General features: G+C 33.0%; 2 protein-coding genes across 2 annotated transcripts in view; one reads left to right on the forward strand and one right to left on the reverse strand.

The window, feature by feature from the left end:
* LOC114344544 (growth arrest-specific protein 2-like) overlaps positions 1-18,299 on the reverse strand; it is a 389,075-nt gene that overhangs the window by 263,838 nt on the left and 106,938 nt on the right. The gene's annotated exons all lie outside the window — the stretch shown is intronic.
* Positions 2,479-18,299, forward strand: part of LOC126882248 (uncharacterized) — an 83,287-nt gene continuing 67,466 nt past the window's right edge. Inside the window, exon 1 of the mRNA XM_050647074.1 lies at positions 2,479-2,895. Coding sequence (XP_050503031.1) covers positions 2,525-2,895 — 371 coding nt within the window. The 5' untranslated portion in view covers positions 2,479-2,524. The remainder of the gene's footprint in view (positions 2,896-18,299) is intronic.

The following is an 18,299-nucleotide window of genomic DNA, read 5'->3' on the forward strand; positions in this document are numbered from 1 at the left end:
GTAGAAGCATTTGTTTTCAAGTGAAATTCTCGCTGTTACCACAGTTTGTATTTCTTTCTATCGTTTGTTTCACACACTAAGAGTTTTGACCGTGCGATAGTTCAAATCAACCATCGCACGTTCAAAATTCTTAGTGTGTGAAACAAGCGTTAGACTATTATAATATCCATATAGAAGTAAAAACTTCAACTTGTATTCTGATATAAAATCGTTTATTAAAAAACTATCTAAAAAGTCATCCAAATGGATAATGGATTACAAAACGTTTTCGTCTAATTCAGAACATCTTCAGTGAATTCTGCTGAGTAGTTTGAAACTAGCACACTATTTAAAGTGGTAACCCCATTGTATATGGTTTAAATATCTTATTTTAATAGAATATGGTGACTACAAGTCGATGTTGTTAGATATAATAGAATACATGCTCAGAGGGCAACATGGTTCCCTGCTCGAAAATGCTAGGTACTTGCCAGTTCAATGTAGTCCATGTGGTGAGACCGCTCCCGTCTGGAAAAATTTGTGATTCGGTTTCTTTGTGGATTCCAATTCAAAAATATCCCCTTTAAACAAATCTGAAGGGCGCCGGGCGGAATTTTTGGGCAGAAATTGTTTAAACAATTTTTTTAAATAAATACAAATCATCACGTTTTTTTGCTCCGGAACATATATTTTTTAGTTTTGTCGATGATTCTGAACAAGAAAGGTATCTTGTAAATTTTCTCAAAAATGGATAGTTTTAGAGTTATAGGCGATTTAAAATCTGAAAAATGCGAAAATACGCATTTTCGAGACTTAAAAACTCATATTCAAATTAGTATTTTTGAGGTTGCCAGATACTTAAATTGAAGACTAAATATTCAGCTTCCAGATTCAGAAGAGTGATAGCGTCTAACTTTAATTTATACCGCTGTTTTTTAATTGTTAAATATGCGTATTTATCCGATTTTTTTGCCGGTGCGGCGCGCTCCGTTTCAAAAATCTCCTATTTTGCCCCGAAAAATATTTTTTGTAGATTCTTCTAAATAAAATATGTTTCTTGATAATTTTCTCAAAAGTTAATAGTTTTAAAGTTATAAGCGATTTAAAATCCGAAAATGCGTTTTTTGTCATTTTTCGGAATTTCAATCGCTTATAACTTAAAAACTATTAGCTTTTGAGAAAAATCTCAATAAATTTATTTTATTTTGAATGTCCCAAAGAATCTAGAAAAAATATTTTTCGGACGAAAATAGGAGATTTTTGAAATGGAGCGCGCCACACCGGCAAAAACATCGGATAAACACGCATAATTAACAATTAAAAAACAACGGTATAAATTAAAGTTAGACGCGATCACTCTTTAGAATCTTGAAGCTTAATGTTCAGTCTTCAATATAAGTATTTGGCAACCTCAAAAATACTAATTTAAATATGAGTTTTTAAGCCTCGAAAATGCGTATTTTCCCATTTTTCAGATTTTAAATCGCCTATAACTCCAAAACTATAAATTTCTAAGAAAAATTACAAGATAACTTTCTTGTTTAGATTGACCCAAAAGTTCTAAAAATATATGTTTCAGAGCAAAAAACATGATCTTTTGTACTTGTTTAAAAAAATTGTTTAAATAATGTCTTCACCCTTCAGATTTGTTTAAAGCGGAGCTTTTTGAATAGGAATCCACAAAGAAACCGAATCAGAAATTTTTTTCAGACGGGAGCGGTCTCACCACATGAACTAATGGGCACAGACCAACTATCTTGATTTTATATTATAATATTATTATAATATTTGAAATAGTCTAGTCTTGCAAATTTTTGCCCGCTCAAAGATATATGAGTGCCTTTAGTTTGTACTTTTTCCCTAGTGTTTTCATCTACTTTGTCTTTGATACATTAACTTCTAGTCTAGATCCATAGTATGTGTCGCTTCTTTAAAATATGTATAAATCTTTTCTAGGTCTTTTAATGTCCAGTTGATTATATCTATATTACCTCCATAAGCAACGACTTGGTTGATCTTTGTAAATATTGTATCTTCTCTATCTAAAGAAGTTTTCCTGATTAGTTGTTCCAACGCAAGTTTAAAAAATGTTGTTAAAAGCGCATCCCATTGCGTTAGACTTTGGTTAATGTCAAATTCATCTGACACATCATTTTGCCAAGTCTTTTAAAATTATGATTCTCTGTCGATGTTTCATATTTTTTAAATTTCTTGTTCTACTTTATCTGTTGTAGTTATTAATTTAACTGATTCAGCAGGTATGAGTTTTGTTAGTGTTACAGAAATAAGAATAAATAAAGTTCACGCAAGTATTTTTATTTTAACTGTAAAAACAACTTTTAAAAAAATCTGACGTTGTGAAAATATATATTGTAAGGGACCCGTATATCACCGTATATTGTACAACAATAAAAAAATTTAATATTTTACTGATTATGTTTTTTCCCGATCCCCCCTATAAGCTTTAAATAATAGTAATTCAATAATATAACTCATTAATTGATTAGACAACACAACAACGCAATTAAAAAAAATATTAAGTAAAATGACATCCATGGTATTAGCTGAACTGTATTCAAAGAACTGCCGTGTCACCGTGCTGCACACATCTTATTTGTTTCATCTATACAAACCTCTATTTAATTTTCCAAAAAGGTCTTCTATATTGGAATATGGATTTGGTGATGGAACCAATTGGTGTAATTCGGTTAAACCTCATCTACCACAAGATTTGGAAGAATATGTTGCAACTGATGTATCCCACCAGATGATACATCACGCTAAAGCCACTTTTGCAATACCGAGAATGTACTTTAAACAACTGGATATTGCAGCTGAGAACTTTCCTCCGATATATGAACAAAGGTTTAATTTCATTTTTAGTTTTTTCGCAAATCATTTGGTGAGAAATCCTAAGTAAGTTATTTAAGGATATACTATTTTTATAATTTTTATTGGTGACATTCGTTTGTATTATTCTAATTTTTTTTTCTAAAAAATATTAATTAAACAGGAAATATTTAGTCTCATTGTCAACCCAATATTTTATATTTGGGACATTGTTTTCAAGTTAATAATATGTATAATCTAAGACATTCCATGAAAATTATTTTCTTTACAGACATTTTTAAGATAATCATTAAAAAATTCGATTCCTATTCTAGGATTCTAACAAAGTTCTATGTAGTTAACAAGAGAAATAATAGTTCTAACGATAATACCAGGTTGTGAAATCTTCCCAGAATTTTTAGAATAATCTTTTTTGAGAACGATTTCCAGAGTGGAAATCAAAACGTCAAAAATTAGTTAATTAAAAGTGTAGTTTTTATACACCAATATCTAGTAGGGCGGTTCGAAAAAAAATTTTTTTTATTTCAGCTCGCTATAGTGCGCAAAAGTTGCCATTGGTATAGACTTGAAAAAAGCACTAATTATTATTTTTTTAGTAATTTGTCTTCCGGTCGCGCAATGCCATCGAAGTTAGCAAAAATTGTGAAAAACCGTAATTTTTCATATTTTTTTAAACAGGCCAGATGGTTTTAATTGCGTTCCTATACCATGAATTAACTACTAAACTATGTAAAATCAATATAAATGCACTTATGATACATTTGTTTCATATCTTCCGGTCGCGCAACATAATACAAAATGAGTAAAATTAGTAGTTTTTGCAAAATTTCAAAGTTTGACTGTTTGGTACAATTTAATCATACGACTTTTAGAGATGCTATAGCTTAATTAAATTACAATAATATATTTAAAATCCAAGCATATAAGATAAATTTTGATATTCAAGTGGAATACGGTCGCGCAGCTTCGTCAAAAACAGCAGACTACCGAGAGCCGAGGTGAAAGTGACGAATGCCAGCGAAGCGCAGGCAGCCACAAATAAAGATACATGTGGGAATACCTCTACAATGGAGTATTTGTCTTCTCCATTACAACGAACTGCCAGTCCACCACCTTTTCCAACACTTAGATGAAAATACAACAGGCTCAATAGAATATTCCGGACCGATTGGAAAGGTCCTACCTGATTGTGAAAGACTACCAGTTGTTGTTGATTTTAATCTTATAGATTGTGAGATTGACAAAGTTGAAAAGCGTATTCATAGCAAGGACGGATTATACTTGCTTGAGATATCAGAAGTCGTCAAGTTAGGACATTGTTCAGAAGACTTTGTAGTACGTGATCCTGGCCCAATGTCAAAGTTAACATCTCTGAGCGGTGCAATAATGTGGTTCTAATATAGCCGTCTCTGGAACTGTGTCCACACACTTTACTTGAAGCTTCGGTCACTAGGTTAACGCATCTTTCAACTGCCTGTGTACGGCATGGGCAAGTATCTATACTCATAACAGGCTTGAAGTCATTGCTCACATACTGTTTTATCTCTTCATTAGTCAATGTTCTTATCAGTGGAGGGGAGTCAGTGTACTGGTGTTCCATTTGATAATTTCGTAATACTATTTAGCTTCAAAGTTTAAGTTTGGTGGTTTAAAGATTCTGATGGAGTCACTTTCAGATATTGCTTGCTTTTCCTTCATGATACGCCTAAAGCCCAGCTCTCGGATATGGTTTCTTTCATCAGTTACCATAGCCAAAAGTAAATTTTCGGGATGGGCAAAGTAAGCATTCCGTTGTAAAACGGGATTAACAACTTGAAGAAACTCTTCTGGTAAGTACCTTGAAGATTCAATGATTTTGTAATCACGTCTAGGCCCGTCTGTGAATTTGTGGTTTATTTTTGTGGCAAACCACATATGCATATTATAACATTTGAGAATGAATGGGCCGGCGTAGCGCAGGTGGTAGTGTGCTTGCCTCGCATGCCGGTGGTCCGGAGTTCAAATCCTACCGCCGGCAAGAAGAACTAGACATTTTTAAATGTCTATAGGCCCCAGGTCGACTCAGCCTGAATAAAATGAGTACCTTGGGTAAAACCAGGGGTAATAATAGGCGGTTGAAGCGTAGCACTGGCCCTGTTACCTTCCTTTGTATACCGTAGGCCCTAGATATAGCATTCTTTTATATAAAAATTAATTTTATTAATAATAAATAAATTTAAATTATTTATTTATTATTATTTATCTATTTATATTTGTTTTTAATTTTAAATATATATTTAATTGTTAATACTAGAATTATAAATTATAGAATTTTTAATAGAGAATATTGACTAAGAGCCGCTATAGGTAAAATTTCTTAATCATGTTAGGCACGACGGGACCCTATAACTTAAATAGTAGAACCTAAAAGAAAACGTTTGAGCACTGTGCCGTCACTTTTCAGTGGCACATGCGTCTACAGTGGCGCATCAGACTTTCCACTTATGGACGGGATACATAAATTAAAAAATACCCTCCCTCATTACCAGAATTTAATTTTTTCATTTTTTTAAGTTCTATGTGATTAAGACATAACATTCATTGTAATTTTAACCCACCACCCCCTTCTCCCTGCCCCCACCATCAAAAACTTTATTTTTCGATTTTATTTTTTTTTTGGTGGGATGCAATCAATTTTAAAATTTCAAAAAATTCACACGCATAGTTAAGGCTTTTATAAAACACGTATATTTTTATAGACCTGTAGGTTGAGTGTACATAACCTCAAAAAAATTAAAAATTTTTTTTTTTTTGGAAAAAAGTATATAACTTTTTTTTTAGGATAGCTACAGATCTAATTTTTTCTTAGTCTTATGTATTTTATGAAACACTATATTTCTAATTTTTTTCAGATTTTTATGTAACGCTGGTCACCTTAAAAAATCCAAAAAACTGTTTCTTAAGGGGGTTTTGGGGGGTTTGAACGTGTTTTTCTGATTTTTAAATATTCTTAAGGACTCAGTTACTTTAAGTTACATATAACCGATAAAAACAAAATTAATTTGATATAGTATGAAGTCTATAAAATAGGAAAAATCCCCCAAAACCCACATAAAAAACAGTTTTTCGGATTATTGAAGGTGGGGAGCCATACGGAAAAATCTGAAAAAAATTAAAAATATAGTGTTTTATAAAACACACAAGACTAAGAAAAAATTACACCTGCAGCTATTCCACAAAAAAAGTTATACGCTTTTTTGAAAAAAAATTTCTTTTAATTTTTTGAGGTTATGTACATTCTACCTATGGGTCTATAAAAAATAGGCGTATTTTATAAAAGCCTCAGCTATGTGTGTGAATTTTTTGAAATTTTAAAATTGATTGCATCCCACCAAAAAAAAAATAAAAACGAAAAATAAATTTTTTGATGGTGGGGGCAGGGGGAAGCGGGTGGTGGGTTAAAGTTACGCTGAATCCTATGTGTTAATCACATAGAACTTAAAAAAAAATAATTCTGTTAGTAAGGGAGGGTAACTTTTAATTTATTTATCCCGTCCATAAGTGGAAAGTTTGATGCGCCACTGTCGACGCATGTGCCACTGAAAAGTGACGGCACAGTGTTCAAACGTTTTCTTTTAGGTTCTACTATTTAAGTTATAGGGTCCCATCGTGCCTAAAATGATTAAGAAATTTCACCTATAGCGGCTCTTAGTCTAATATAATAATTTTATCCTACTAACTTAAGAAATATAATTAATAATTTACCCTGCTATACTCCCAAAGCCGCAAAACGGGAGACTATTATTATAGAATGAATGTGACAATCTCTCTCAGATTTTCAGAAGGGTTGGACACACTGATTTAGAAACGCAAAACTCGGTTTGCAGTAGTAAGCCATCTTGAATGTGACGTTGGGCTAGGGATAGGATCACGTACCCACTACAAAGTCTTCTGAACAATGTCCTGTACCACAATCAGGTAGGGCCTTTCCAATTGGTCCGGAATATCCTATTGGCCTGTTGTATTTTCATCTAAGTGTTGGAAAAGGTGGTGGAATGGCAGTTCGTTGTAATGGAGAAGACAAATACTCCAATGTAGAGGTATTTCCACATGTATCTTTATTTGTGGCTGCCTGCGCTTCGCTGGCATTCGTCACTTTCGCCTCGCCTCTCGATAGTCTGCTGTTTTTGACGAAGCTGCGCGACCGTATTCCACTTGAATATCAAAATTTATCTTATATGCTTGGATTTTAAATATATTATTGTAATTGAATTAAACTATAGCATCTCTAAAAGTCGTATGATTAAATTGTACCAAACAGTCAAACTTTGAAATTTTGCAAAAACTACTAATTTTACTCATTTTGTATTATGTTGCGCGACCGGAAGATATGAAACAAATGTATAATAACATTTATATTTTGTATAATAACATGTGCATTTATATTGATTTTACATACTTTTAGTAGTTAATTCATGGTATAGGAAAGCAATTAAAACCATCTGGCCTGTTTAAAAAAAATATGAAAAATTAAGGTTTTTCACAATTTTTGCTAACTTCGATGGCACTGCGCGACCGGAAGACATATTAATAAAAAAATAATAATTAGTGCTTTTTTCATGTCTATACCAATGGCAGCTTTTGCGCACTATAGCGATCTGAAATAAAAAAAAAAGTTTTTTTCGAACCACCCTAATATCTAGTAATGTGGCTCCATCCCATATAAACATAATACCTACTTGTTTTTAGATCTCAAAATCTATCTCAAAAGAGATTTTGAGCTTTTATTGCAAACAAATTTGGTTTACCAGATTTCTTGCCAGCTGCAGTTTGTCTTCCATTTCCTATAGACTATAGATTTTAGTCCATTCACTCACGGTCAAATATTGCAAAATATCAAACTTTTAAAGAACCGCTCCGATTGACGTGAAATTTAGCATACACATAGCTAACCTACCAAATAAAAAAATTATATTGTGCAGATGTGTGCTTTGGCCCTGGGGGTAGGTATCACCTCTTCTCGGTGGTGAAAAAACATACATTTAAAATAAGTCCGGAAGTGGATAAACTGACTCATTTTAAGCAAATTTTGTTCTATAGAGTTTTTTCAACTCAATATCTTTCGAGTTATTTGCTAGTGAATATGTTAATAATTGTTCAACAAAAAACCACCTTTTTACACGGTTTTTCGCAAATAACTCAAAAAGTACGTATTTTATCAAAAAAGATATTCTTAGCAAAAACATTGCTTATAAAAAAGTGAAAAAAAAAGATCAACTTTATTTTAAGCTTAACTTGCTTAATTTTGATTGTAGAACCTCGCGGAAAGGGCTTCATTTTTTGGTTATTTCCATATTGGTTTATTATATCATTATAAAATATTAGCTTTGGAATTTGACGAATAAGAAAATAGTTTTTTTTTACTTTTTGAGTTATTTGCAAAAAACAGTCTAAAAACGTGTTTTTTGTTGAAAAATGAACATACTTACTCGCAAATAACTCAAAAAGTATTGACTTACTGAAAAAAGTCTATGGAACAAAACTTGCTAAGAATTAGTCAGTTTATCCACTTTATCAACGCAGATGTTTAAAAGGGCGAGGGACAATGTGTAGCAGTGTGTGTTGTCTTCCCTTACAAAGACACAAAAACTGTATATTGCCTTTGTAAAATGTGGAGGATAGCCGTCATTCATTACTTCGCAAATCTTATTCAACTGAATAAAAGTTATATAGGTTTATAGGTTAAATTCTCTGCGGGTCTCGATGATTTGTTTTGCTATAAATATACAGGGTGTTTGTAAATAAATATAACAAATTTAAAGGAGTAATTCTACAACATCATTATCATCATCATTCTACTTGCCTTATCCCTATGCGGGGTCGGCTTCCCTAATTGCATTTCTTCACACAATTCTATCCTGGATCATATCAATATTAATCCCATTTACCAACATGTCCTGCCTAATCGTCTTCCTCTCCTACTCCTTCCAGGAATCTGCACTTCAGCTACTCTTCGTATTGGATGATTACCGTCTCGACGTTGAACATGGCCAAACCATCTCAACCTATGATCTCCCATTTTGGCATCAATTGGTGACACACCTAGACTTCCTCTAATATACTCATTTTTAATTTCATCCTTTCTTGTCACTCCACTCATCCATCTAAGCATTCTCATCTCCGCCACATGCATTCGTTGTTCCTTTTTCTTTTTCACTGCCCAACATTCAGTTCCGTACATCATAGCCGGTCTTATGGCTTTTTTTAAAGAATTTTCCTTTCAGCTTCATTGGAACTTTTCTGTCACACAACACACCACTCGCTTCCTTCCACTTCATCCATCCAGCACTAATTCTACTGCATGCATCTCCATCTATTTCTCCATTACTCTGTAATACCGATCCCAGGTACTTAATACTATTGCTTTTTACAATCAGTTCACCATCCAAAGATACCATTTTATTTGTAGTAACTCCATCTTTAAATGAACATTCCAAATACTCTGTCTTTGTCCTACTAAGTTTTAAACCTTTTTCCTCCAGAGCTCGTGTCCACTGTTCCAGTTTTTGTTCTGTCTCTTTCACTATTTTCTACTAATACGACATCATCAGTCGTTCTGTCTCTTTCACTATTTTCTACTAATACGACATCATCAGCATACATTAAGCACCATGGAATGTTACCCTGTAGTTTCGTTGTTATCTGGTCCAAAACTAATGATAATAAATACGGACTAAGCACCGAGCTTTGGTGCTATCCTACTTTCACATGAAATTTATCAGTCTCTTCCACACCTGTCCTAACACTACTCGTTACTCCCTCATACATATCCCTCACAATATTTACATATGCACCAGGGACTCATTTCTTATTGAGTGCCCACCACAGAATCTCTCGAGGAACTCTATCGTATGCTTTCTCAAGATCAATGAATACCATATGAGCGTTTGTTTCTTTACTCCTGTATTTTTCCATCAACTGCCTTATAATGAAAATTGCGTCTGTTGTTGATCTGTCCTGCATAAAGTCAAATTGATTCTCGGATATGTCGACCTCTTCACGTATCTGTCTATCAATAATTACTCTCTCCCATATTTTCATGGTGTGGATAAGCAGTTTTATAGCCCTGTAATTTGTACACTGCTGTATAACTCCCTTGTTTTTGTAGACAGGTACTAGTATACTGCTTCTCCATTCTTCTGGCATTTGTCCAACTTCCATAATTCTATTAAATAAACCTGCTAGCCACCTTATTCCTGTCTCTCCCAATGCCTTCCATACTTCCCCAGGAATATCATCTGGTCCTACCGCTTTTCCTTTCTTTATTTTTTGAAGCGCTTGAGCCACTTTCACGTTTGTTATTTTGGTGACCATTGCTGCTACTGTCTCCGTTGGCTCCACAGGCTGTCCGTCAAATTCTTCATTTAATAAGCTGTCAAAGTACTTTTTCCATCTCTTTTTGACATCCTTTTCGTGAACTAGTATTTTATTATTTTCATCTCGGATACATCTAATCTGATTAAAATCTTTTGCTTTCTTTGCTCTCTGTTTGGCTATTTTATATATCCTCGTTTCGCCTTCCCTGGTATCAAGTTGATCGTATAGGTTTGAATACGCTTCTGCTTTAGCATTTGCTACTGCTACTTTTGCTTCCTTTTTCGCAACCATATAGTTTTGAAGATCTGTGTTGGATCTGGTTTCTTGCCACTTTTTATATAATTTTCCCTTCTCTTTTATTTTTACTTAAACTTCGTTTGACCACCACCACGTCTCTTTATCCTCAAACTTTTTTCCTGACGTTTTCCCCAGTATTTCAATAGCAGTCTCTCTAATACTACTGGCCATTTTTCTCCAAATTGTAGTAGGGCTTCCTTTCATGTTCCAATATCTTTTTTCTACTATTCTTTCCCTGAATAGACCTTCTTTCATAAAAATAACATCTTAATTCATAATTAAAGCATAACATCTCCAGCTTCATTTGTAGTTCCAAAGCCTAATTCCCCATGTATTGCTTCATATCTTGCCTTGGCTTGGCCCACATGTGCATTGAAATCACCCCCTATTATAACTCTCTCCTCTGACGGAATATCATTCAGGACGTCTCCTAATTGGTCATAGAAAGCTCTTCTTTCATTCTCACCCAGACCTGTTTGAGGAGCATTAGTCCAGGGCCCATCTGTTTTGAGATGGACGTTGAGAGGTGACTCAAATTTTTTTACAGAAATTGCTTGAAAATAACTCAAATAATAATATTTGAGTTATCCTCCCTCTCAAAAAGGTCCGCAACATTGTTTAAATAATTAAAAAGATCAAAAAATGAAGGAAAAATTCGATTTTTTTCTTCGTTTTTTGATTATAACTTTAAAAGTATTCATTTCCCAGAAAAGATGTACTGACATAAAAGTTGCATAATTAAATTTCCTACAATATAGAATTAGTTAAAAGTTGAAAAAATAGTCACCCTTGTTGCAAAATAGCAATATTTGCGAAAAAAACCATACAAAACAAGTATTCGCATTTTACGTTTTTCAACCATTTATGCTACACTTATGACCTTCATATTTTACCCAGAAAAACTTTATGATACAGTAAAACAATACTGTAAACTTCATTAAGATGGGTTCAATAGATTTTGCAAAATAAATTTTGAAATCCAGCTTTCGCAAAAACAATTCATTTTTTCAAAATCTTACAGGACTAAAAATAAAGCAGATAGCAAGTTAAAATTTTTTTTGCTTATAGAAGTGTACTGTACCTTTCATTTGCAATTTGCAAAATTAAAATCAATTAACTACCACGGCGTCAGGAATTTTTTTAAATAAACATTAATTCTGTACCATCCGTGAATAAGTGGATAAGTCAGATCTTAAATTTTTTATTCTTCAAAACTAATAAAATGTTTAAAATGGCCATACCGAAAAGTTTGCATTTTTGAGTTATCGACTTATTCACAGATGGTACAGACCGTGAATAAGTGGATAAGTCAAATCTTAAATTTTTATTCTTCAAAACTAATAAAATGTTTAAAATGGCCATACCGAAAAATTGCATTTTTGAGTTATCGACTTATTCACAGATGGTACAGAATTATTGGTGCTACGCGCAGGACAGCGGTGTTCGATTCACATGAAGTTGATTTCCACCAAAATTTCTTCCAATCTTCATCTAATATATTATTTTCTTACTCTATATTTTGTTGTATTTTAATATTTTAATTCCACAAAAATCAAACTAATTTTATTATTGTTTGTGAAATATTGTTTAAACAATTATATATGTTTAAAAATAATAAACATTTATTCTCAAGTTAAAATATATGAACAAAGAAAGTTTTTGCTAAAAAAGTGTTATTTCAAAGGATAGAGTATGTGTTATTATTTTGCAATAAACAAATTTATTTATTTATATCGAAATGTAATAAAAATTAAAATGTATCAATAATTATCAAAGGTCATTGGAATGCCCAATCAGAGCAAACTATCCGGTGTCCTGCGCGCAACACCAATAATTAATGTTTATTTAAAAAAATTCCTGACGCCGTGGTGGTTAATCGATTTTAGTTTTGCAAATTGAAAATGAAAGGTACAGTACACTTCTATTAGCAAAAAAATTTCAACTTGCTATCTGCTTTATTTTCAGTCCTGCACCAGTTTGAAAAAATGAATTTTTTTTGCGAAAGCTGGATTGCAAAATTTATTTTGCAAAATTTATTGAACCAATCTTAATATAATTTACAGTATTGTTTAAATGTATCATATAGTTTTTCTGAGTGAAACTTGAAGGTCCTAAGTTTAGCATAAATGGTTGAAAAACGTAAAATGCGAATACTTGTTTTTGTATAGTTTTTTCCCAATTATTGCTATTTTGCAACAAGGGTGACTATTTTTTAAATTTTCAACTACCTCTATATTATAGGAAATTTAATTATACAACTTTTATGTCAATACAACTTTTCTCGGAAATGAATACTCTTAAAGTTATAATCAAAAAACGAAGAAAAAAATCGAATTTTTCCTTCATTTTTTGACATTTTGATTATTTAAACAATGTTCCGGACCTTTTTGAGAGGGAGGATAACTCAAATATTATTAATTGAGTTACTTTCAAGCAATTTCTGCAAAAAAATTTGAGTCACCTCTCAACGTCCAAATGTACTAATATTTTTACAGATGCGCCCTGGTCTACATACACACACAACATTCAATACCTCTTTATTAATTACAAATTTCACTGACATCATTCTATCACTTGTTCTTACAACTTCCACTACGTTATCTTTCATTTCACTATCAGCAATTATACCAACTCCATTTCTAGTGTTACTACTCCCTGCATACCACAATTTGTATCCTTCACCTAGTTCTTTTGCCCTTTGTCCTTTCCACCTAGTTTCTTGAATGCAAGCAATTTGAACTCTCCTTCGTTTGAGCGCATCCACTAACTCCAGACTCTTACCTGTAAGACTACCAAGATTCCACGACCCTATCCTGATTTTTCTAACCTGCAATGGTGTTCCCCCTGAGATAGTCCTCACCTGGAAATCCGAACGGAGGCTAATTTTACTTCCGATACATTTTACCTCAGGAGATGCCATCATTTCAGTATAAGTTTAATATCATTGGAGAAGGTCTTTTCATTATTATGGCCTGAAAAGGTTTTGTTTGGATATTTGATGCCTGAATGCCTTTTCTATCAGCACCATACCCTGTCCTGCACGTTTAGCCAATACACCACCAATGCAGCCAAAGTGCAGTATTACCCCACACTCGCCTGAATTTTTCTGTATAGGCCAGGATCCCTACTGTAAGGACTGCCCTATAAGCCAATGTATTGTTGCCCGTATCCCGCCGCTAGGAGGCACGTACTTTATTCGGGACACAAATGAATAATTCTACATGAAAAAAAAGGAGTAATTCTACATGAAAAAATAATGATAGTTTGCTTCATAAACATATGCCCGCAAATGCTTCGTTTCCGAGATACGTTCTGTTTGATATACGAAGCGAATAGGTTCGATAACGAAGCGAAGCGTCAAAAATCGAGGTCCAGGACCTCGATTTTTGACCCTTTGCTTCGTTATCGATCATTCGCTTTCTGTACACTAAACAGATACGAAGCGAATACGTTCGATAACGAAGCGAAGGGTCAAAAATCGAGGTCCAGGTATTTTATGTTTTGCATAAAAATGGCGCATAGTATGAGAAAAATAGTTTGTTACAAATTGACGCGGAATTCGAAAATGATTTTTAATTTGAAATATCTCAGTGACGTACTATTTTATTGTTTAGAAAATTTCACACCGTTACCCGTATGCACGCCAATGGTGAATGCAAAATTCGTAATTGTATGCCAAAAAATTCAAAACTACCTAATTCTAACTACCTCTTAAATCCCACCAAATCTCAACAGGAGCAATAAATAAATAGGCAGTCTGTAAAAATAATTTCAATACCCCGTATCTCGAAAACGAAGCATTTGCGGACATAAGTTTATGGAACAAACTGTCATTATTTTTTCATGTGGAATTTATAATTTTCATTAAAATTAATGAAAAATAATGAATTAATTAAGAAGTAGTCTGTCATACTTATTTACAAACACCCTGTATAACCGTTCGCCAGAGCGCTCTTTTCGCAATCCATTTTGTTCTTATTGTATACGGACTTCGGTTGAAAAATTTAGTGTGTCGCTAAGTTCATCTTTAACCATTAGAAAAAACGTAGACTTTCATTGAAACAGTATAGAACAACTAGCAAACTAGCTATTTTGTTAAAAATATAAAATGTTAAAAAACGTTTAAATAATTACTAACTATTAATTATCGTTGATTGATATATTATTTCAATCAAAGCTATTATGCAATAGAATCGATACAAGTGCAAGGTGAAGTTCCTAATGTATACAAATGATAATATACAAATCAATTGGAAGACAATAAAAAAATTTAAATATTTTTATCTTATATTTAATTGGATAGTTTTTAATTTATTTTAATTTTAATGCAGTAAAGACAATGCAGTAAGGTGGCAATTTGATAATACATGTTACACTTAGATGCAATTCTGCTCCCAAATACCGGGTGTAACAAAAAGGCAGGCCAAAAATTCAGTCACATAATCTGGGACTAAAAATAGTTCCATTGAACCTAACTCACCTTAGTACAATAATACCTCAAAAAAAAATTACAGCCCCTTAAAGTTAAAAAATAAAAATATATTTTTTTTTCAATATATGTGCTCCCATAAAAAAAATGATAGGGGTTTTATTCCAGTAAACCCCCCAAAACTTTTGTGTACGTTCAAATTAAATTATTATTATGTTCATCATCATCAGTAGCTCGATAACCCTTTTTGGGTCCTGGCTTGTTCTAGGATTTTCCGCCATTCTGTTCTGTTCCTTGCTTTGTTCTTACAGTGGGTAATCTCAAGGGTTTTCAGATCTTGTTCCACTTGTTCCATGCATCTAAGTTTGGGTCTTCCCTTTAACCTTCTCCCTACTGGTGCTTGCCCCCTACTGGTTATATATTTTGGTGTTTCGGTCTCCAACATCCGTTCAACATGGCTCATCCAGCGCAGACATCCGATTTTTATGGATGTTATGACGTCGGGTTCGTTGTATGCTGCGTAAAGTTCAAAATTATATCTTCTGCGCCATACGTTATTTTCTTTCACCCCCTTATATATGTGTCTAAAGATTCTCGTTCAAACGTACCTAATAAGTTCTCATCGCTTTTCGACAGTGTCCACGTCTCTGATCCATATATAAGGACCGGTTTTATCAGGGTTTTGTATATTTTGCATTTTGTTTTTCTCGTGATGTTGTTAGAACTTAGATGCTTAATTAGTCCATTATACGTTTTATTAGCAGTATGTATTCTTCTCTTGACTTCTTCGCTGACATTGTTATCTGCGGTAACTAGTGAACCTAGATATGTAAAAATTTTTACGCTTTCTATGTTATAGTCTCCTATTGTCAAATTCTGTAGGTTTCTTTGGCCTGTCGATTTTCTGGCCTTCATGTATTTGGTTTTTATTTAATTAATATTTAGGCCACTGTTTTGTGCTGCTCTTTCTACCGCATTAAATGCTTCTATCATTTTTTTTTGCTTCTAGCTATGATATCAACATCATCTGCAAATGCGAATATTTGTACACTTTTTGTTATTATTGTTCCTCTGGTGTTGACTTATTATTATGTTACCATTAGTTAAACACAATGTTTTTAAAACTTTTTGCCTCTTAGAACTTTTTCAATAAACCAGTTTTTATCTAGATATTTTAAATATTAAAATCCACGGCATATTTGTAAATAACGATTAAGCGCATAGGCGCAAAATGTCGCGTGTCAAAATGTTCCATGTGTTTTAAATACAGTGCTAGTCAAAAGTCCGTACCCCCCCTCGTATCTTTTGAACGGTTATACATATAATAGTGAAATTTGGAGGGAGGAAATAAACGGACGTACGCTTCTTAACTAGTCATGACAGCAGGTGACGTAATAGTGACAGATGACTTTATAGCGCCACTGTGACAGATCATTTTAAATGGGACCTTATAGCAAGTGACACCTCATTTGAAAGGTATTGATAATACCTATTCAGTCATACTAATTTTTTTGAGTTTAATTTGATTTTGATTTTGGTGAATAAATGAAATAAATATAACTTTGTAGTTTCGCATTTAATTATTAAAAATTCAAATGTCCGCCCATGGTTATTTTGTCAAAAAAGTTGACATTTTTCAGCTCTCTAGTAGTTTTTACGTCAACGTCAACCTTTTTGACAAGTAACCATAGGCGGAGGTTTGAATTTTTATTAATTAAATGCGAAACTACAATTTAATATTATTTCATTTATTCATACAAATGAGTTTAAACTCAAACAAAATTAGTATAGCTGAATGGGTATTTTCAATACCTATCAAACGAGGTATCGCTTACCATAGGGTACCATTTAAAATTATCTGTCACAGTGGCGCTGTAAAGTCATCTGTCACTTTTACGTCACCTGTCATGACTAGTTAAGAAGCATACGTCAGTTCATTTCCTTCCTCCAAATTTCACTATTATAAGTATAACCGTTCAAAAGTTACGAGGGGGGGGTACGGACTTTTGACTAGCACTGTATATTAATTTTTGTTCAAATCCTGAGAAAACTGACAAATATTTTTGATTATTTCATTCATAGGAGATTCTGATCAATAGAAAAGCTATAGAAATAACAATTACAGCGATCATTTTTGATAATATCCTGTCGTCAAGCATTACATCAGATGCCCTTCGTTACTACGCAAAAATGAACATTCAGTGACATTAATGGCAATTAATGTTTTACAGCTTGTCACAGAGAATACCAAGAAACAGGTTTAGCAAATAGTCAGGTGAAGATATTAATAAACTATTAGTTAAAATGATTTAAAAAGACAGTTTTATTCATGAAATAATCTCAGCGAATTACACTCGATCTCTAAAATTATTATCGACTTGTTGCCCAAAACTGTCAAAGTGCCACTCGGGAAACAAATCGAAACAAAGCGAAACGCATTCTTAATGCGTTTATAATTGAATTTAATGCGAATAAAAAAAATGGAGAAAAATCAAAAAATTTATTAAAAAAGATAGGTGAGAAAAACGAGGTCTGCACCGCCTTACGAGGGTTAACTTATTAAAATAAACATTATAGAAATTTTCAGGGACTTTCGGCCCTCAGTAATAATGTAATATTTCATTCTGCGTTAAAAATTTTCAGTAGTAATTGCACGAGAGCTTTAAAATTAGATAAAAAGCACGTCAACGCAAAGAGTTTTAAATGCTGTAATGGGTAGACTACCCATTACAGCATTTAAAACTCTTTGCGTTGACGTGCTTTTTTTGGAAAAATTGTAGGGTGCAAATGATGAAAATTTCATATCCTGAATTAGACGTTTCTGATGCTCCACCTGGAGCCAACAAAGCTACGGGATAAGGTCGGTGTTACTTATGTCAGAGAAAAAAGACCGAAAGTCCCGCCATAACTGTATTATGTGTAAAAACTTTGTGCTGCTCATATCACTATGTGAAAATTGTGTTTGTCTTGCAACGATAATAATTTTTTTTAAAGAAATGAGTACTGTTGTTTGTAAAATTATGTTTTATACTATAATAAATAAGTCCTAATTATCTCTCAAATCAATTTACTTGACGTTCATATATATAAAAATGGATATACAGATGGGGTGCAAATGCACCCCGCACCGTTGTTGACGTAATAATCTAAGCACCGCCTTACGAGGGTTAAAGGTATGAAAATAAAAGAGAAAATTTAGTGTGATTTTTTATTGCAAATATTTCATTCAAAATAAACTTATTTATTCTATCGGACTTTCGGCCCTCGGCAATAACGTAATCTTCCATGCTGCGTTTAAATTTTTCAAAAATACTAATTAGTTTTCTCAGGATTTAAAAAAAATGATACATTTAAAACAAATTGAAAATTCATGCCACATTTTGCGCCT

The sequence above is a fragment of the Diabrotica virgifera genome, chromosome 3, assembly GCF_917563875.1.
Source record: "Diabrotica virgifera virgifera chromosome 3, PGI_DIABVI_V3a".
NCBI lineage: Eukaryota > Metazoa > Arthropoda > Insecta > Coleoptera > Chrysomelidae > Diabrotica > Diabrotica virgifera.